Genomic DNA, 22,441 nt, shown 5'->3' on the forward strand with positions numbered 1-22,441 from the left:
CTACATTTTGTTTGTTTTTACAAACATTCTTTAAAGTAAATTTTAACTTTTTATACAATTGTAATGAAAAAGACCAAAATACTTAGCAAACCGTGTTTAAAAACTGCTATTGTGAATGAACTCAGACTTTGTACATTATGCAATGTCTAGAGTGCAAGTGAATTAATTGCAGCCAATCAAACTATCAAACCACCAAATAAAATGGATGAAAGGGAAAATGAATTCAACAGCATCGTCTGAAATTTACCTTTACTATCATAGCATGATGCATCGAGAAATGACTCAAATATATTCATCCAAGATTGAGCAACGCAATCTGTCCAAACCCAACCCCATCACGGCCTCTAGCTGAACCTGCCACAGGCAACAGATCAGCCCCGAGAGAACATGGAGATAAAATCAACCATTTAAAAGAATCTCAGAGATTTTGGCTCTAAAATCTCTGCGTTTTCTTTCTTTGCGAAAAGATAATTAAAGAACCACCATTTTCTTTCTTAAGAGAACTATGCCTTAAAAATAACCAGTTTGGGTAAGAATACAGGTGGATTAAGATATGAAGTGTTTTCAGCAGGGTGGGTGTAAAAAAGTGAAGCTCTGGTCTCCTGCAGGCATTTCAAACCCACTCTCACCGGGGCGGATAATGTAATCTAACATCATTCATTTTTCAGTAACCGAGGCTGTTGAGATGGAAAAGAAAATGGCAGAGATAACCTGCGTGGATTTATCTTTTGTTTTTAAACTTTAACTGCCACTTCATTACAAAGATTTAATATGTTAACCATAGTTACTGCAATTAATGTTCAAGCATTGTCATTATTGGTTATCATCATCATCAAGATTCTCAAGGAAACAACTTTTAGCAATGGTGTGTAGGTGAAACCGTGGTTACCATAGTAAATGCTGTAGGGGTTACAAACTTACAGCAATAAGAGGTCTGGACAAACATCGGCATTCTTCTCATGCACCCGAGCATTTACCAAATGAAAAATAACAAACTTCGAAATAAATGAAAAGAAAGGAAATGACACAAAGCGTGGGACCTGGCTGCAAGTTTATTTTTATATTACACTTTTAAAAACATGTATAAAATTGGTCCGGCTTCAGAAACAAGGCACGCGATGTCTTGATTCACGTTCTCTGTGTTTGTATCAAGCATTCCCTATATAAAAACACATCCAGATTACGGAGGTTAAAATTCCGAGCAGCAAGTCAACCATGCAAATAAACTTGTGTGATGCAGACCGGATGCTTTAATAGTACGTCTCTCTCTCCACCCAACCTACAACAACAACAACAAAATAAAACTAATTAGATCAGTTTTCATGCACGTTTATTGTGTACATTGTGTAGAATATTAATAATTCATTCCAGCAAGACAAAGTGAAAAACATGAACTGTTCCAAACACAGATAGCAAGGCATCATAGGAATTGGGACTCTTTTTCTAACCCCACTGCACGGTTATCGTGTTCACGCTTATTCCCTGGTGGCAGTATCATGATATGGTGTCTCTTGGTATAAATTAGTCAAATTTATCTTCGTCTTTAATTTATCGTGGCAAAAACAAGTCACAATAGCGATATTATCGTGGTATATATTGAAATGACATTGTTGTTTGTTTTGCTGTATCACTGTATTTACTGTACTGGAATGTAACAATTCTCCCTCACGGGATTTGAATCAAATGCTTTTTGTAATTTGCAATATGCATTCTACATTTTACTTTTGCCTCTTCCATCTTTATCAATATTTATTTACTTTAAAGCTGCTTTTCAATCGAATTCAATGCACATTTCTAGAGCAAAGGCAATCCCAGAATGCATTGCAACTCATGAAATGATGTGTTAAGTCATGAGAAATGGACTACAAACGATCCTTCATATGTAGCATTTCACTTGTGAGGTTTTAGAATGATTCCCTAGAGAGTAGATGCCTATGTAGGCAGTAGATAACACGGCAGATTTGGAACAGACCGATAGGGTTTATAATTCTATAAAGAACAGGATCACTCGCTCACCTCCTGGGCTGCGTCGGATGATAAGTTTACGGATTTCATCATAAATAAAGATGAGGAGGGAGTAGGGGAAAGCGCAGAACCACCAGGTTGGTCTAGAAGAAACATGAAAGAATGCTTTAATACCACCTAACACACACTTCCTCTATAAAAGAATTCATCAGATAAGACCTGAAAAAAGACACTTACTTCAGTGGATACATTCTGAGGGCGACGTCCATGCCTGGGCAGTACGACAGGAACGCTGCCAGAGCAGTTTCCTCAAACAGTCCAAAGATGAGAATCTTATTCCTATAAAGAGGAAAAATAAAGGAAGTTTTCTTCGTCTACATTTGGGGATTCATCGGAGTAAATAGAGCCAGTGTATACTCACTTCATCCCTTGCTGGAAAACGGAGTTCCTTCTGGTCTTGCAGATGATCAAATCTGCCCACTGTACTATTACAATACTGGTGAAGAACGCCGTGTGGCACGTAAACTCCACAATCTTTCTCTGCTCGTATGTCTGGGGAAACACCGAATACAAGACATGAGAAACTGAAAAAGAAACCGCAGAGAGGCAATATAGAAAGACACTCACCCATTGCTGTCCGTAACTGTCCTCCAGGTCATTGACCTGCTTGTCGTCCCATAGGACTCGAATACCCAGCAACGTTGAGGGTAGAAATCCGTTTTCAGCCAGGATTACGAAATATGCGAAGAACCCGGCGAGAGCTTGAATCATACCTGCGGAGGCAAGCCGAACCAATCCTTTACAGTTCTGAAGACCTTCACCTCACCATCAGGTCGTGTTGAAAAAACTCTTACCGATTTGACCGTACGCTATGCTAATGAGCCTCTCGTTAACAAGTTTGTCTGTCTTGGGGTTTCTGGGTTGCCGTTTCATGATGTCACTTTCGGCAGCTTCGTAGGCCAGAGAGATAGCAGGAACCTTGATGACAGGACAAATGAATCCATGACATCATCTCACCAACACAATCTTGCCTCTAGTAAACCAATGCTGTGCTTACCATGTCAGTGCCCAGATCGATACAGAGAATGGTGACGGTACCCAATGGAAGAGGGATGTTGGCGATGATGAACAGGAGGAAGGGGGTGATCTCAGGAATGTTACTAGTCAGGGTGTAGGCGATGGACTTCTTCAAGTTGTCGAAGATCAGACGACCTAGCAAACGAGAGCGAGAGATGCTTCAGGACGCGACGAGGCACTCGGACAAACCGGCATGAAGCGTTGAGTGTTTTTTGTCAGTTCATACCTTCTTCCACTCCAGTGACGATTGAGGCAAAGTTGTCGTCCAGCAGAATCATGTCAGCGGCCTGTTTGGACACGTCAGATCCAGAGATGCCCATAGCCACACCGATATCAGCCTTCTTCAGAGCAGGAGAGTCATTCACGCCATCACCTGTCACCGCCACTATGGCACCCTGTGGACAGACACCAATGCATCTTAAACCAATTTACAGTACCCCTTTTATAAAGCCCTCTCAATGTAATTGATATTGTGATAATAGCGTACAGAGCATTAAAAGCCATGGCAATTATCGTGATATGAAAAAAGAATATGTCACCTGCCTAATATATTTTAGTTATGCACTGAGACAAGGAAGTTTCCCCATCGCTCATCAAAGAGCTCCAGGTGAAGGATGTTAAACTGGTCCACAAGACTAACCTGTCTCTGGCAGCCTTCCACGATAATCAGCTTCTGTTGAGGAGATGTTCTGGCGAACACAATTTCTGTGTGGTATTTCAAGATATCGTCCAATTGCTCGGGGGACAAATCCTTCAGATCGCCACCATGAATAACGCAAGCCTTGGCATCCCTTCAAAGAAAATACAATTGAGATGAAAAACCGTAAGCGGTAAATATCCAACCAGAAGGACTGAGGGCGTGCATCATCCCGTTACCTTGGGTTGACCTCATTGATGGGAATGTTCAGGCGAGCAGCGATGTCTTCAACGGTCTCATTGCCCTCCGAGATGATACCCACTCCCTTGGCAATGGCCTTGGCTGTGATTGGATGATCACCAGTAACCATGATAACCTAGAAGAGCAAGGTTTGAATCAGAACCAATAACAAGGCAGTTCACTTCTGAGCATTTCTTAAACATATTAAGATGTGATTATTTGTAGGAAGGAGCGTTACGTTCTTACAGGGATGTCTGGCATTTTAAAAAAGTATTATTTTTCCCAAAACACAAGCATGACCTCACATAACACCCTTAAATACAGTTACAAGTATTACCTGGTTACCTTTTCTTAGATATTAGTTATGAATTTTACTTTTATTTCATTGGACGCATACGCCTGGCCCGGGGGTCAACTTCTGGTCTGTGGTTAAAACATTAGATCTAATTGATATTAGTACTTTATTGTTTGAATTATATTTTATTAATTTCCACAAAGAATCAATTACTGTTGATTAGTTTTAAAGTTAAGTTTGGGCCAGATCACATTTGTTGCCTCTGAAACACATCCAAGCTCCAAACAAAATACAACCAACAGAATACGTTTTAACCAAATCTGAAATATCAAATACTGCTTTCAAACCAAACGCTAATTGAGCGATTTGCCCTAGTAAATAAAAAAAAATACAAAAGTCAATGCAAATAGGTGAATAGACATGAACTCGCACCGGGCGACACCAATGATGCAATCATTCTTCCGTACAAGTTGAACATTTCAACTCAAGCGGGGTTTTCGCAAAAAGAGCTCATTGACACCTACTGTTTGACACGTCTGGACACGCGAAGACAGTCCCTGTTGTACGATGTTTTTCGTGTCAATTATAATGAAGAGTGAGGAACAAGATGCTTCGCGTTTGGTGTGAACACAGCATACGATTTTATTATACATGTAAGCATATCTTGAATATAAATAATTCAAAAATGAAACCGGAAGTGCTTACATCGTGTGAAGTGGTCTATAAAACAAAAGGTACATTTGAGGTAATTTTAATGCAACTTTGTGATATAAACCCTCTTTGAAACCTTTACCCTTTATTCTGAAGACAGTATATTAAGAATATATCCCACGGACATGAGATGTGGCCCAAATTAGAAAATGTCCCTCCAAAGACTGACATACCTTGATTCCAGCACTTCTGCACTTGCCCACGGCGTCAGGCACAGCAGCACGTGGAGGGTCGATCATGGACATAAGGCCAATGAAACAAAGATTTTCTGTGGGGAAGTTCACCTCTTCAGTATCAAATGGGAATTCCTCAGGAAACTGCTCGTCGGGAAGGAAGAAGTGGCAGAATCCTGTCAGGCACAAGAAAACAGTTAAGGGATTTGCGGTAAAAGAAAGAGCCAACTTGAGGCTGACGGTTCACAAGATTACCCAGCACTCTTTCTCCCAGACCACCGAGTTCCAAGTAGGCATTCTGGAAGGCGTCCTTCATCTCATCATCAAGAGGTTGCTCTTTTCCTTGGATCAAAATGGAGCTGCACCTGTCCAAGATTCTCTCGGGAGCTCCTTTCATCACCAGCAGGTGTTTGGTCTCAGATGAATTGAGATTCTTGTGGATGGAGAGCTAAAAACAGAAAGAATACGTTACAAATCTGAAAGCCATCCAACGACTTGTCTTTCTTTTCTCCAGACATACCTGGTATTTGTTGGTGGAGTTGAAAGGGATCTCTGCGATCTTTGAGTATTTCTCTCTCATCTCTTTGACGGAACCGCAGCACAGCTCGATGCACTTCAGAAGGGCCGATTCAGAGGCATCTCCAGCCACGTCTCTCTGGGTACAAACACAAAGTGCAGAGAATGATTGAGAAACACATGATCTGATACATGCACCATAAACACGCTTTCAGTGTTTTAAGCAGGGCAGGTTTTTAAAAGAGCTCTTGAATTTGAGAAAACTCTACAACAAATGAGTCCCATTACTACATAACGCTGCATTTACAGAGAAACAGTGTGTTCCAGTCAGAGACTCTGGAGAGCGAGGGGTTTAAACAGATTCCCAGAGGCAAAGAGTAGAACAAACACGGCAGTGAGGCAACAGCTCTCTAAGGGCAGCATTGTGAACAGGTTCATTTTAGGAAAAAATAAAGCCGATTTTGATTCGCTCCCGTCAAACAGACCTTCAGAATGGCAATGTTTTCCTGCTCCGCGAGGAAAACAGCACGGTTGCACAGGCCTGCGACGCGAGCAAGGGCCGCCCATGTCGCTGAGCTCCGGTCAAACGAGGTTCCGCTCTGGTTCTCTGTGGTATCCGCTTCATGAATCTGGTTGTCAAACCACATGTGAGCCACGGTCATCCGGTTCTGGGTTAAAGTTCCCGTCTTGTCCGAGCAGATGGTGGAGGTTGAGCCGAGAGTCTCCACAGCTTCAAGATTCTTCACCAGACAATTCTTCTTTGCCATACGTTTGGCAGTCAGAGTCAGACACACCTTGAAAAGAAAAATGAGTTCTTAACACCAAACGTAACCGCTGCATCCTATTCCTACTGAACCGTGCATAGAATAGCCCTTACGGTGACGGTAGCCAAGAGACCCTCTGGCACGTTAGCGACGATGATACCGATCAGGAAGATGACGGCTTCCAGCCAACTGTAGCCCAGGATCAAGGACAAGACAAAGAATGACACACCCAGGAAGACAGCCACGCCGGTGATGATGTGGATGAAATGCTCGATCTCAATAGAGATCGGTGTTCGACCCACTTCCAGACCGGAAGCGAGTGTAGCGATACGGCCCATGACCGTGCGGTCGCCAGTGTTGATGACGATACCTCTGGCGGTCCCTAGAGGCAAAACAAATTCAACCACATCTTTAATAGTGTGACCTAATGATTATATAGATAAGACCGACTTTAAAAAAGCAATTTTGGCAGTTGCTTTAAGCAAAACTGCTGTTTTGTACCTTCAACACAGTTGGTGGAGAAGAAGGCAATGTTTCTGGTCTCCAGAGGGTTTTCATTGGAGAAGTCAGGGGTACGAGTCTGAGGCTCAGATTCACCGGTGAGCGAAGAGTTGTCCACCTGAGAAAAAGACATGATCTTTTGTAAATCTTGTATGTGAGAAATAAACGCAATTTATGATCTTGAATTTCACCTTGCATCCATGAGCGGAGATGATACGCAGATCGGCAGGAATTCGGTCGCCGCCCTTGACCTCCACAAGATCTCCAACAACCACTTCTTCAGCATTAATGTTGTTCTTCTCACCATTACGGATGACCAAAGCTTGCTGTGTGACATCAGACATGTGAAAGAAAATCCTACACACGCTCACAGAAAACTGTCCACAAAAAAAGATGACTTCACCAACCTGAGGGACAAGATTCTTAAAGGAGTCCATGATCTTGGAGCTCTTGGCTTCTTGATAGTATGAGAAACATCCAGTGATCATCACGACGGCGGAGAGCACGATTCCCAGATACAGCTAAGAGTAAGAGCAAAGACAGAGTTTAAGAGATAAAGTTAGACATTTGAATGAGAAGAAACAGGATTTGTACTCACGTTATCGTTGGCAGGTTCATCCTCTGAAGCCGCCTGGATACCGTACGCAAGAAAACAAAGGATGGCTCCAATCCACAGGAGAGTCGAGAAGCCTCCGAAGAGCTGCTTGCAGAACTTCACCCATTCTGGGGTTGTCGGGGGTGGAGTCAAAGCGTTGGGTCCATCACGAGCCAAGATTTCCTTCGCACGATCAGAGGACAATCCCTGGAACAAAACCAGCACAGGCAACCATGAGACACAGAATTCCTTCAAGAACATCTCCAAAAGTCACAAGAACCTTTGAGAATATCTTAACTTGCACATTCATTTCAACCTCCTATTAAGAAATACATGATTCTACCATCAAATGTAAAGATGTCCAACTGAAGTATCTTACCTTGGTGAAATCAGTGCCGTATTTCTTATTGAGGTCATCCAGCGTGAGTTTGTGATCATCCTACAACAGCGCACAAAGAAAGGTTTCACTGAGATGTTCTACAGATGTGCTGGACAACAGGCGTTGAGACGCAATGAATAAAACCAGCGTGACTCACCAAGTCCACTTCTTTTTTCAGCTCATCCATGTCTTTATCTTTCTCCTTTTTGCCTTTTTTGTCCTTTTTGCCCTTCTTGCCCCCCTGTTCTGAGGTAGCCGCCAGCTCATATTGTTCTCGACCTTCCTATGGACCAACGGAAAAACAACCGTAACATTCCCTGTGTGTTCTTTAACAAAACAGGGCTCTAGACTGTGACCAAATGATGGCTTTGTGTGACTATATTAACTACCAGTGCCACACATCTATCTGAATGGTCGCACCGGTGCCACTGCCAATCTGATCTGTACTTTACATGTGCGTATTATAAATGTAAGGCAGAGAAATGTAATATTGATCATCGTCTCCGCTCCTTCAACCATTCAAGATTATGTGTTTCAACTTTAAGCACTTTACTATTGTATAAAGCTCTCGAAACACACTGCAAAGCATTCAAAATGTTAACGTTCTACATCACTTGAGTCTCTATTGATAAAGCCAAACGTGCATCCATTCAACTCGATTTATAGAGCACTTTTCACAATGTGCATCGTTCCAAAGCAGCTTTACAGGAAAAACTAAGAAACCCAAAATGTCAAACACATCACAGTGGTGTATAGAACAAGAGTCTAGATCATTCTAGTAAATCTAATATCAGCAGTATGAGCAAGCCAACACGGCCCTGTGGCAAGGAACCCAAACTCCAATGAAGAATCAATGTGTGAATGCAGCGTTCATGAAGAATGATCAGTTAAAGTGTTCAGGTTGGTTAGAGATGTGTAGGGAGACAGAGCACAGAATACTCAACAGTTCTCTCTCACGCCGCCTTGCTTTGAAACAGTCAGATAAACACAAAATGACCTCATAATTCCCATATGAACAAGAACCCTTGTAAAGGTAGTCAAATAATGACCATGGGGGAACAAACAGCTGGGAAACAAACGCATGTGTGTTCCAGTACAGCGCGCCAGCTCTTAAAGGGCCAGCAGCATCATAAAGATCTCGGTTTATAATGAATGCAGACGTTCAGCGAGTAAAAGACGCTTAGTTTCGGTTTTAAGGTAAGAAAAAACTTTCGTTCAAATGTCATGAACATTCAATTTGGTTTCATTATTTGTAAATATAATATAAATATGTCTTTTAAAAACATACAATTTTGTGTAATATTAAACTGCACCTGCCAAAATGATGGTGTTATTCGTTTTGAGCGGTCGTTATCTGAGAATAACAACCCTTGGAAAGTTGCGACTGGCCAATCAGAATCAAGCATTCCAACGAGCCGTATAATAATGCTTTATAAAGCGGAATTCTCACAACTTAACTGATATTTCATAATGTCAGATTGCAAATAAAAAAGTAAAATATTAGCAAGAGGTAACAGAGTTTAGATTACCACACCAATGGGGCGATGCCAATGGATAACGCGTCGCAATAAACATTTAACTTCAGAAGCATATTAACCCTGAACCTCCACGTCTTATCAGCCTGAACACAATGTGTGACTTATCTCTCAACACAAGAATGAAGATTTCTTCTGACCTGCTCTTTGATGGAATTATAAAATCCTCATATAATAACTAGCCAGAAAAGAGAAGTAACAATCCAGTATTTGAGGATTGTACGGATTGAACTATGTTTATTAGATACATTACAGAAAATATGACTTCTGGGCGTACAGTCAAAGGATTGTGTATGATTTGGGTTCATTATGGTTGGGGTAAACTTAAAGAAATATGCATTATATTTTAAAATCACGTTCACCCTTTCCAAACGGGTCTCACACTTCATTCTCAGCAGTAAATCTTTATTCTCTTCATCAGGTCTTTTCACTGATACCAATCTACAGAATACAGTGGAACAGTTGTTGATAGTGTACATGAGAGGATGTGAAGATAAAAGCAGCCCAAAACAAAGAACAGAAATCCTGTAGCGCTCGACCGATCGGGACGGCTTACATCAGCGTTCTCATTTCCATCTCAAATGCTTACTCATCATAATACACGCGTGATCACTTTCCACATGCGTGTTCAATGTGAAAGACGTTTGACACGGAGTTAAAGGGTTCAACATAAACCAACAATAGCAAGTCACAGATCTCTTCATGTTGTTCAAATTCCTAAAAAATATTCAAACAACTTGTGCCAAAACCTGTCTGCAGGAACACATCGCTCCTCTCATTCTGGGACTTTGCGCTGTTGCCGCGGGAGACGGAGCCACACATCTACACCCATCAATGGCTTTTGGCAAATAAACAGGGGAGGTTGAAAAGAAACTTGTCCACAACAGTCGGGAGGCATTTACGCCGGAACAAGAGATTTACACACCAGCACAGTTCACAAGGCTGTAGTGGGGTCAAAGGTCCATCATCTAATCCTTCTAGTTTGCTTTCTTTTCACATCAACGTTACAACATGCATTAAATAAACAGCACAAACACTTAAGCAGAACGTGGAACAACTGAGATTAATTATTTGGCATGTTCCCTTCAGCTCCACAAGTGTAGGTTAAACCTGATGATCCGGCATAATGATGACAGAACGTTCCCCAGAGCCTCCTTCGTGTCCCATTCCCCTCACCTTATATACTTATGAACATTTGACTCAATTAAATCTTTCACAGTTTTACATTTTCTCTTTGGCCTTATAAAGAGGAATTACGGGAAGCCAAGAAACAGAAGGATGAAAAACTGAAGTCACAAACTTGAACAATTCTGGCGGCATGTTCAAGAAAAGTTCATGTGGAGACTAAACGTTGGTATTCCACCGCACCAAAAAAGGTAAGGGGTCCCGAGACGGCCCCTCGGGTTGTCTCTGTCTCTCCTGTCAGACAGGACTGGCAATGACAAAAGGTCTCACTAACACATAGTGACGGATGAATGGATGGAAAGAATGCTGAACCCTTCAGAGGAGGGCTGACAATCTGAGTTTATATACACACTGAGGGGGGGTCGAGTATGCAGCTGTGAGGAACACCTGACGCCGACCTTTAAGCACACTTCACTACATGCTTAAATTGACATTTCAACCAATATCCAATTGTTGGGAGCCTGGGGTTTGTACTCTCCCACTGTCTGTGATAATAAATATCTTTTATGCATTTGAGCAAATCCACCATTAAAAGCCCATACAGGTCAAACAATGACATTCACTTGAATGTCAAGAAGATGCCTCGCTTTATCTCTAGCCTGGCGGTTATGGGTAATATCAGAAACACATTCAAAGATTCCCCAAAACAGCAATCACTATCACACATGACAACAGAACATGTTCAAATACTCAATATATCACTGAACCAAGGTGTACATATCAGGGCATTAATCCGAACTCTCCACCACACACACACGAACACAACACTGTCTGGCCCATGCGGTGGGATTTAATGGGGTTGAGGGGTGTAGCTCGATGCGGCAACACCTGATGAAGCTGTTTGCTCTCCATCACATGAGTACTGTGGGACTGAACGCATCATCTCTGTGATGATAAGAGCCTCATTTGATATCAGGGAGTGGTGTTCTGCACAACACCAGCTCATTCTGCCATCATGTTAGTGAGGCTTTTGTGCACACACTTCAGCAACAAACCACACCATTCTGACTGTGCGTGAGGAGGAAAGGAGAGTTTAAACACCCAGTCGCGCTTTCACCACAGCAGCAGGATTCTCACGTATCTTCAGTTCAGCCTGTTGAGCTCACCCTCCGGCTTCATAGAGATAAAACAACAACAGATCAAAATATTCTAGTGCAAAACATCTTGACACCCCTGAGTGTGCCATCGATCAGACAGATGCGTGACAGAAATACTTCGACTGTATATTTCCTATTTGAAAAGCAATGGAGTGACCTGTTCTTATTAGTTTAACTTTCTATCGTATGGATCGCGACGTTTTAGGTTTCTTTATATGGTTTCGTTTTAGTACGAAAATATATCAAGTATAGTTGCTATTTTATAGTTTGTGGTGAATCGAACCATGGTATTTATACAAATGTAAATCAATAGGCCAAAAGCATGGTCACCTTTAATACAGTAAAAACCATCAATCATTTTCATTGGGAAATGGAGATTTTGCGCTTTATATTGTGCGACACGTCATGAGCTTTAAAAAAAGATGTTGTTTTACGTTTGTACACTAAACAATCCAATGCATTTCTCGAGCATAAGATACAGTCTCACGCCGTCGAGTTCTTAACACAAATCTTCGCGGTTTCTTTAGTTCTTTTTCCGCGAGCTGTACAACAACACGAGCATGCTGTGACACACACGAATCACTAACACTAAAAGTCACAAGACTACATTTGCTTAGACAAACAGGCCGCGCGACATCGTGGCCGTGTAGGAAGTTTGCGCGCTTGTTACATTCCTGTAATCTCTAAACTTTCTCTTAAAGCCACAGACGTCAACTTGTTGCTCTTTCCAGTAAAGTAAACGGGCTCCTTTTAAATGGATCGTGTGGGGGGCGCACAAATATCTCATTCATTTCAACTCATCCAAACCTAGAAACTGCGGAAGTCTTTCACTTCGGTAGCCGTTGAAAAAGAAACCACGAGAAAGCAAGTCACCAAACCACAACGTGTTTTTATCAAGCGCAAAGACACAATGAAAAACAACATTAAACATTTGAGTGTAAAGTGAATCTTTAAACAATGAAAGACGAATCCACACTTACTCCTCGTCCCATTTTGCCTCTCTTGATTAAAAACGACCACCTGGGTCTTCAAAAAAAAATCCAACGTTTCTTAAAACCAACAAATTAAAAACCCCCAAGTCCCGTTTTTCTTGAGATTTTCTTCTTGGTCACAGCCGGACGTGTCTCTCCACCTTAACACGCATCAACAGCGAGTTACAGACCGAGCGCTCAAACGCTTATATACGGCGTTGTTTTTCCTCAGTGACGTCTACCCGTATCGCTATGGTAACGCGGAGAAAAGGGGCGTGGCGAGCAGAGAAGAGGAGATCAGCGATCTTTGAGATAGTGTCAGACTTTCTCCTCTGAACTTTGATCAGGTTAAATGAATGTCATTGACTCTTCTCCACTCATTCTTTAACCTTGATCAATGAAAAGAATTGACGTGTTAACACGTTTTCTTTAAAGTCAACATTTATTTTGAATGGAGTGTCTATGCTTGGGTGAGCTCAGAGTAACCTGGTTAAAATGTATTTGAAATGGATTAAGCGTTTAACCCGAAACATGCAAATGTAAGCATCTTTCAGTCTGGTTTTTCATCCTCAATTTTCTCAGTTAGGTGAGTGAGGGCAGTTCTGTAGATTAAAAACCTCGTGAGCAGCAGATCTTCACTTGTGAGTGACCTGTAGCTATATCATATACACGTGAGTTTACATGACGTCATGGTGGAATTGGATGTATGTGACAAGCTGTTTTTGTCACGTTTCCCTCAACACTATTCCCTCAGCATCTCATTTCATGGTCATTATTTGAGTCTTGTATGGATTATCCTCATTACAGGGATTAGACTCATTAGGCAGAAATATTGCTGGGGAATCGACCGGTGTTGTCTGTATGAGACTGCATCTTCAAAGCAGGGGAGCTAAAAATATCTCGAATTTTATTTACAAGCTGTGGGCTCAAGACTATAAATGTGTTGTCATGGAAACGATCATGTCAGTCCCTAATTTTAGACAAGAAGAGTGCCCCCTAGTGGGAGAAGTGAATCCGTATGAGTTGATCTCAGAAAGCCTATTATCAGCAGCTGCGCCTTTATCATGTTGATAGTTTCTTCTTGCTGCCTGTTTTAATTCTAAGATGTCAATAGAACATATTTCAGAGTGTTTTGCTTTCTGTACAGGTCAGTATTGAGTTGAACGTAAATGTTTAGTATTCACTATATTTACTTTTTTCCCCTTTTCACTTGAATTGTGATCATATGTTTGTTTCATTTTTCACAACATCTATTGTAATGCCCTAAAGACTGTGTTAAAAAATAAATTGATTTGTTTGTGGAACACATTTTCTTCTTTCAATTTTTTTAAGAAATGTTGGAGTCACAAAAACAAACGCAACATGAATGTGATTTGACTGAATGTTTATTGGTTGAAAATGAGCACATTCTGCAGGATTTTAAAGACATCACAATGAAGGTCTGCTTGCATAAGTTTGCAATAGAAGGTGGTCTCGTGTCAGTAGTACGTTTCTTTCTCCACCCAGCCTGAAACAATAAAGTACAGAGTTATTTCAACCTTCATCTCTCTAAGGAACGGAGAACAACGGAACATTGTTCTGAAAGTAAGACCGCTATCAGAGATCCCATTTAAAATCAAACTTTCTTGGGAAACAGATTCGTCAGTCGTTAAGCGAAGAAAAGGTTTGTTGAGGTGAATAACAGCAAACTCTTCTCACCTCCTGGGCTCCGTCTAAGGATGTATCTTCTAACTTCATCATAGATGAAGATGAGCAGTGAATATGGGAAGGCACAGAACCACCAGCATGGTCTACAAACAAAACAACATTGTTAAAAACGTTTTGACATCATCAAGTGTAGTGTAAACTAGATCCGTTCACTTACTTGAGTGGGTACATTCTCAAAGCCACGTCCATGCCCGGACAGTAAGACAAGAAGGCGGCCAAAGCAGTTTCCTCAAATAATCCACAGATGAGGATTTTGTTTCTGTGATACAAAGATGGGTTTTTTAAGTTTTGTCTCTGGCTAACCTTGCTATGACACTACGGCAATGATGATGACCATCACTTCCTTTTACAATAATAATAATATGAATTGTTTTTTCTGGCAGTGGCCTTTTAGAGTCCAAATGTGCCTGAGTCTGATCAAACCGCCCATTCTCACAGACATGAGGCAATGTGGTTTGTTTGAAGACGGCTCTTTGTTTGCATACCTCATTCCCTGCTGTACGATGGAATTTCTCCTGGTTTTACAGATGATCAGATCTGCCCACTGAACGATCACGATACTGGCGAAGAATGCCGTGTGACACGTGAACTCCACAATCTTTCTGCGCTCGTACGTCTGTACATAAACACACACGAGGCTTTATGATGAAGTTGAGGTTTGGCATGTTTCACAGATTGAAGAACAGCCGCGACACTCACCCACTGTTGGCCGTAGCTGTCTTCCAGGTCATTGAGGTATTTATCATCCCAATTGACTCGGATTCCTATTAGATCAGACGGCAGGAATCCGTTCTCGGCAAGAATGACGAAGTAGGCAAAGAACCCTGCCGTCGCTTGCATCATACCTACAATTTAGTTTGGTCATAATTGTTTAATAGGTGCTTCAATTTCTAGTTCAAGGTTAAGTGAATGAATATCTTTAATGTAATTGTACATGTAAACTTCAAGTATTTAAGTGGCAAAATAGTAACATATGTTAAAGGCAAAGTTGATCATTTCACTTATATTTCTGTGATTTATAATTTCGACATTCAGAGACAAACATTCTGAGCTCTGTGTAAAAATTGCTCCTACCGATTTGACCATAAGCCATACTGATGAGCCTTTCGTTCACCAGCTTGTCTGTTTTAGCGTTTCTGGGTTGCCTTTTCATGATGTCACTTTCAGCAGTTTCGTAGGCCAATGAGATCGCAGGAACCTGTGGCGATGACACAAAACAAATGAACAAAAAACAGCAAATTCGAAAACTGTGAAAGTGGGTTATACGTTCAAAGAAACAAGCGTAGAACAGAACACTGAATCCAAAGTGATTTTACACCAGGCCATTTCAAATCTCAATATTTGTTAGGGTTACTTCAGGACATGGTTATTGTCACTGAAATGAGATGTTGTGATATCGCTTCATTTTTAAGTCAACTTTGTTGTATACAGTTAGGAATGTAAAAAATGTTCTCCAGTGTGGTCTGAAGATCATGGGATCCGAAATTGAATTTGATAAAATAGTCTCAGCCGAGTTGTATCCGTTATAAAATATCCCGATTTATAACGGCTGACCGCATTACATGCCACATTTTATTTAATTCACTTTATTTTATGAAACCGTGCTACGCATATGAAATCATAGGTAATAGGTAATTAGCCCCAGGAAGCAGTGGGTTACAATGCATTTTACAACAGCTGAAGGGGTTTAATGTCGTCCCACAACGGCCATAGCTGTTATAAAGTGCACTGTGACCCACTGCTTCTTAGGCCTTGTGCTTTAATGAACTCAATAAGTGATGAGCAAAGTTGTGGCTTTCAACAAAATAATTGCAAGTTACAATTTTAGCAGTTTTCTGACCAATAGGTGAAGCTCTATCTAGGTAATGATCCAAGCAATAAAAGTAAAATCTGCAGAAAGGTTTTATACAATCTAGTTCTTTTCACCTACCATGTCAGTGCCCAGATCAATACAGAGAATGGTGACAGTACCCAAGGGTAGAGGAATGTTGGCAATGATAAACAAAAGGAAGGGTGAGATCTCAGGGATGTTGCTGGTCAGGGTGTAGGCAATAGATTTCTTCAAGTTGTCGAAGATCAGACGTCCTAAAATGAAGTTGAACGTTTGAGTGTCAAAGGAATATTCATAACTGTTGAGCCTTTAATAACAGTTCATACCTTCTTCCACTCCAGTGACGATTGAGGCAAAGTTGTCGTCCAGCAGAATCATGTCAGCGGCCTGTTTGGACACGTCAGATCCAGAGATGCCCATAGCCACACCGATATCAGCCTTCTTCAGAGCGGGAGAGTCATTCACACCATCACCTGTCACCGCCACGATGGCACCCTGATAAAGACGGAAAAGCTTGTCACACAGATCGGAGGGAAATCATCTAGTATGAGCAGGATTGGTTGAATAGTACCTGTCGCTGACATCCCTCCACTATGATCAGTTTTTGTTGAGGAGACGTTCTAGCAAACACAATTTCAGTATGATGTTGCAGGATCTCATCCAGTACTTCTTCAGACATGCTCTTCAATTCTCCTCCATGGACCACACAAGCTTTAGCATCTCTGGAAGTGAACTTTGTATTAGCAGACATTGATGCAAAGCCTATTTCCTGTTATTTTGAAGTTGGTGACTAAAGTTGAGAGTTTACCTTGGATTAACCTCTCCGACAGGAATGTTTAAACGTGCAGCAATATCTTCCACAGTCTCGTTGCCTTCAGAGATGATGCCGACACCCTTTGCGATAGCTTTAGCCGTGATCGGATGGTCACCAGTAACCATGATAACCTGTTAGAAGATTCTGAATTATCATTTGAGCAACTGAATTTGATAGCAATGTGAACGAAATTTAACATGTTGCAACAAAGGAGCAAGATATTCAACCAGTGGGTCTTGAATCAAGGATAATTTCTCGACTCAAGACCATTGACAATAGCCTTAGCTGTATTTGGATGGTCACAAGAAACCATGCTAAACTGTGATAGAACACATAGGTGCTTTATCATTTGATTAATTTACGGATGCAATATATAACCCCAAAATTAGGGGATCTTGAATCAAGGTGAAACAACACCTTGATTCCAGCACTCCTGCACTTGCCCACGGCATCTGGAACGGCGGCGCGAGGCGGGTCGATCATGGATATGAGGCCAACAAAACAAAGATTCTCTGTGGGGAAGTTCACTTCATCTGCATCAAATGCAAAACCTTGAGGGAACTGGTCATCAGGGAGGGACAAGTGGCAGAAGCCTGTGAGAGAGAACCAGGAATTATCCATGTGTGTTATACTGCAGCAGCAATACAGAACATTATGAGGTGGCTTTACCCAGCACTCTTTCTCCAAGACCTCCGAGCTCTACGTAAGCATTCTGGAAAGCATCTTTCAATTCATCTTCCAGAGGTTGCTCTTTTCCTTGGATGAGAATAGAGGAGCATCGGTCCAGGATTCTCTCAGGGGCTCCTTTCATCACCAGCAGGTGTTTAGACTCTGAGGAATTGGGATTCTTGTGGACTGAGAGCTAGAGCGAAGCCGATTAGATGCTGTAAGCCAGACTAGTCAAATCTCTACCATCTGATCTACAGAGAATCTTTCAGAATATAAATACCTGGTATTTGTTGGTGGAGTTGAAAGGGATCTCAGCAACATTAGAGTACTTGTCTCTCATTTCAATAACTGAACCGCAGCAAAGCTCGATACACTTCAACAGAGCAGACTCAGAGGCATCGCCAGCTGTTTCTCGCTGCAAAAGATTGTTTGAGTTACAGTTGCATCAATACCATACTGTGGTGGACAGCTAGATGTACATTTAAGACTTCTTTAAGGTAAATATTGAGTGCTCAAGTATACCTTTAGGATTGGCACCTGGTTCTGATCAGCAAGGAAAACGGCGCGGTTGCACAGGCCAGCGATACGAGCGAGGGCCGCCCAAGTTGGAGAGCTTTTGTCAAATGAGGTTCCGCTCTGGTTCTCTGTGGTGTCCGCTTCATGAATCTGGTTGTCGAACCACATGTGAGCCACGGTCATCCGGTTCTGGGTTAAAGTTCCCGTCTTGTCCGAGCAGATGGTGGAGGTTGAGCCAAGAGTCTCCACAGCTTCAAGATTTTTCACCAGACAATTCTTCTTTGCCATACGTTTGGCGGTCAGAGTCAGACACACCTGCAAGAGTAGATAAAATTAAAGTGCTGATAAGAAGGATTTAGAAAAGACCCGACAGATTAAACAATGTGGCTGCACTTACAGTTACAGTGGCAAGGAGACCCTCAGGTACATTAGCAACAATGATTCCAATAAGGAAAATTACGGCTTCCAACCATCCATATCCAAGAATCAGAGAGAGGATGAAGAAGGACACACCCAGGAAAACAGCCACGCCAGTGATGATGTGGATGAAGTGTTCAATCTCTCTAGAAATCGGTGTCTGTCCAGCTTCAAGGCTGGAGGTGAGACTGGCGATGCGACCCATGACGGTGCGGTCACCGGTGTTGATGACAATGCCTCTGGCAGTACCTAGAAGATATGTTCAAATTTAAAGCTGGGTTTTATGCTAGTCCTTTTGATTATATTCATCATACTTCAGATGTTTTGTACCTTCAACACAGTTGGTGGAGAAGAAGGCAATGTTTCTGGTCTCCAGAGGGTTTTCATTGGAGAAGTCGGGAGAACGAGTCTGAGGCTCAGATTCACCAGTGAGCGAAGAGTTGTCCACCTTGAAAGGAAGAGGTAAGATTCAAGTTTCTTTTCATCTTCATTCACACACTAGATAAGTCAATAAGCAGGAATGAATTATTCTGTTACTTCTACTTTGATATGCTTTACTGTAGGCCTTACCTTGCATCCATGTGCAGAGATAATACGCAGGTCAGCTGGGATTCTGTCTCCACCTTTGACTTCCACCAAATCACCAGCGACTACTTCCTCTGCATTGATGTTCTTCTTCTCCCCATCACGCACAACCAGGGCTTGCTACGTGAACAGAATAACCCAGACCACATTCTTAGCTTTGTGTGACAGCCACATTTTCAACAGAACTAATGAATATTTCTGTACCTGAGGGACAAGTTTCTTGAAAGATTCCATGATTTTAGAACTCTTGGCTTCTTGATAGTACGAGAAGCATCCTGTGATTATGACACAGCAGCCAGCACAATTCCCAGATAAAGCTACAAAAAAGGTTTTCATTTGTGGTTTACATATCTGTGACTTAATGACCATAAAGTTATTTGTGCCAAAGTTAGACAATTTTTAATCTCTCATACATTGTCATTTGCTGGTTCGTCCTCGGAGGCAGCCTGGATTCCATATGCCAGGAAACACAAAATTGCACCAATCCACAGCAGTGTTGAGAATCCACCAAAGAGCTGTTTGCAGAACTTCACCCATTCAGGAGTTGTAGGAGGTGGGGTTAGAGCATTGGGTCCATCACGGGCTAAGACATCTCTCGCACAGGTAGATGTCAAGCCCTACCAGAAATAAACAGTGAACAGTAAATTGAAGACAGGCAGAGGGTGTGGTTTTCAGGCCTTGATTTCATATTTTATAAGTTAGAGTGGACATGGTGTCCTTGTGGTGATAGGGCAAGGTTTGGATATTGCAGAGGGTGTGGTCCGGGTAGGGGCCATCCCAATGTCAGGAACACGCACCCTTGCATCCGGGAGTGCGCGTCCAATGGCTGAGCTAGTTGACAACCCACTTTCACTGGCAACCCCCCTCTTGAACCTGCAAGTACACCAATGGGCATTTTGATATCCAGAGGAGTGCCCAAAACCAGTGCTTCAGGTGAGCTTCACCAAACAGTGGCAATCGTGCCCCTCCTCATCGTGCTTACAGCAGTGGGGTGGGTATGGAGCAGGGATTGCTAACATTTGGGTGAACGGATTTCCGTTACACAAGGATGGACCAGCACAATCTTAAGAGAATTGGTAAGTATCATATAACATGGCTAATTCGTATGAATTTGTACAGTGTTATTTTTAGATTTTAGTATGATTTGCTTTCGCACCAGTTATGTTAGGTTCAGGGGTGGGGTTAAAGGAGGGGCTTCAGTGTTTCTAATAATTATACATTTTGGTACGATTCACATTGTATGAATTTATAAGAATTAGCCAGAGTTCCTGTGTGATTAGGTTGCATGTCTAGAATAATGGTACACACACATTTTACTTTATTTTTAGCTTAAATACATGGACTGTTTCACCTTGAACAGACCTGCTTTGAACCGGTTAACATCTAAATGCAGCCTTTGTATATATACTTATTAGGTTAGTGTTGAAGGTGCCAATCAGATATGAGAGCTGTCTTGAGCTTAAATGTTACATTTCAATGCAATCATGTACAAGTGAAAAAAGTATCTTATCCTCAAACAAATGTTTGAATAACTCCAAAAGTCATAAAATTGTTACGGTTAAAAAAATGTTTTTAAAAATACTCACTCTGGTCAGGTCTGTGCTATATTTGCGGTGAAGTTCATCAAGAGTTAACTTGTGATCATCCTGCAGAAAAAACCCAAAGAGTTCCCTTCAAAACTAAATTTTGCTCACATATCACCTTGCAGTAATTTTAGTGTGTACTTTCTGTGTTTATTTGTTTATGTGAGTATCGCACCAGATCCACTTCTTTTTTCAAATCGTCCAAGTCCTTCTGCTTTCTTTTCCCCTTTTTTGGCATTTTGAATCCATCCTCTGAAGTCGCCGCCAATTTGTACTTATCATTCCCTGTCTATTAACAGGGAAACATATCCATTAAACATATCATAGACAACTAACACATAACTTTAAAATTGAAACGTTACCAAAACCCTTGACAAATCATGTTTAATGTTAAGCATAATATTAGATTAGATTAGATTAGATTCAACTTTATTGTCATTACACATATACAGGTACAGTGTAACGAAATGTAGTAATATACGATAATCCCAAAAGTATAAGAAACATAAACTCACGCCAAGTCCCATTTTTCCTCATGGAATCCAACCCAAAGTTTGGAGCTTTTCTCTAAGTCCTTCCCTGAGTCTCTTTGGAAACAAGAGTCCCTGTGTGTCTGATCCAGGTTCTCAAAATTTATACCCTGCCAACTCACCTGCTTTCAAGGAGGGGTTTTTAAGAAAATGTGGGCGGGGTTTGGCTGACATCAACTTCAAATGTTTTTAACCTTCATCCACACACATGTAGGTCATTCAACCTAGATGAAGAACTGACCTTTTAAATATTTGATGTGTCCTCAACAAATCTACATAAGATAGTTTTCAACATTTGGTGAGATTTCATATCTGTGCATCACTGAGCTCTATTTGTCTGTTCTTATGAATGATTTCATTGTTTATTCTCAGACTGGCACCACCTTATATTTATGACTTTTGAACACTTCTTCAATTCAAAGCTAAGTGATTATAACTGTGCAAACTGTATTCTGTGGCGCCCAGTAGTAAATCTGACAGATCAAACTGGACCTGAATTCCTCGTTTGTTTTGTAAACTTTTTGCTATCTTTTGTCCGTCAACATCGTATTAGGTTTAGTTTCTGCCACTTAAGTGCAGTTTAACATCACAAAAGAAATATACGGCAGTAAATCTATGAAAATGACTTAATAGTTCCTCTCGGGGTTTGCAGGTATTTGTTTGGTGAAGACTGAAAATAGATCTCAGATAAGCGGGTTTTATAGCTCAGATGGGCATGGGCATGCCTGTCACATGCGTGTTTAAGAGGGGGATTCAACAGCGCTGATGTTCAAGGTGAAATCAGGTTTGTGGGAATGTCAACAGTAGCTGGAACATTCACTTTTCTTACCGATCCGTGCACATTTAATATTGCTTTTCTTCATTGAGGTCTGCACTCATTAACTCTGCTGAGCACAAAATATAAACCTGTTTCAAGAAAACTGTTCCGGTATCTGAATTAACGTTATATTCAAGTAGGAGTCTTGTGACCTGAACCTGCCAGGAAAATGTAACTTTGCTGAGAATGTGTGACCTTTCCCTTTTATTTTTTGAATGTTACAAAAATGTCTCAAGAGACACAAAGTAGCAGTTAACATGAACCCTTAAACAGTGAAATCTATTATTTAAAGAAGCATTTGATAACCTGTAATTGGTCTGTCTGACCGAGG

General features: G+C 41.4%; 2 protein-coding genes across 2 annotated transcripts; both read right to left on the reverse strand.

Annotated features, from left to right (window-relative positions):
• Positions 1-1,033: 1,033 nt before the first annotated feature.
• LOC130440118 (sodium/potassium-transporting ATPase subunit alpha-1) lies at positions 1,034-12,856 on the reverse strand. Its single transcript, XM_056773007.1, has 22 exons — positions 12,651-12,856; positions 8,011-8,136; positions 7,854-7,913; positions 7,478-7,681; positions 7,287-7,400; positions 7,071-7,205; positions 6,880-6,997; positions 6,492-6,760; positions 6,100-6,408; positions 5,619-5,753; positions 5,354-5,546; positions 5,099-5,274; positions 3,919-4,055; positions 3,683-3,833; positions 3,269-3,437; positions 3,023-3,177; positions 2,820-2,943; positions 2,593-2,738; positions 2,387-2,517; positions 2,203-2,304; positions 2,017-2,108; positions 1,034-1,279 (listed from the first exon to the last, which is right to left on the reverse strand). Exons 1-22 carry the CDS (start codon positions 12,660-12,662, stop codon positions 1,251-1,253), a joined length of 3,087 nt encoding a protein of 1,028 aa, XP_056628985.1. The 5' UTR covers positions 12,663-12,856; the 3' UTR covers positions 1,034-1,250.
• A 1,152-nt stretch (positions 12,857-14,008) lies between these two features.
• On the reverse strand, positions 14,009-21,418 carry LOC130409564 (sodium/potassium-transporting ATPase subunit alpha-1-like). The gene is given in 23 exon segments (XM_056733609.1): positions 14,009-14,148; positions 14,340-14,431; positions 14,506-14,607; positions 14,834-14,964; positions 15,048-15,193; positions 15,423-15,546; positions 16,279-16,433; positions 16,506-16,674; positions 16,751-16,901; positions 16,988-17,124; positions 17,411-17,586; positions 17,663-17,855; positions 17,943-18,077; positions 18,185-18,493; positions 18,576-18,844; positions 18,926-19,043; positions 19,166-19,300; positions 19,385-19,467; positions 19,470-19,497; positions 19,594-19,797; positions 20,767-20,826; positions 20,939-21,052; positions 21,279-21,418. Coding segments are annotated over 23 exon segments (3,072 nt in total). The 5' UTR covers positions 21,291-21,418; the 3' UTR covers positions 14,009-14,119.
• Between the last annotated feature and the right edge of the window lie 1,023 nt (positions 21,419-22,441).

This window comes from Triplophysa dalaica, chromosome 2 (genome assembly GCF_015846415.1).
Source record: "Triplophysa dalaica isolate WHDGS20190420 chromosome 2, ASM1584641v1, whole genome shotgun sequence".
Taxonomy (NCBI): Eukaryota; Metazoa; Chordata; class Actinopteri; order Cypriniformes; family Nemacheilidae; genus Triplophysa; species Triplophysa dalaica.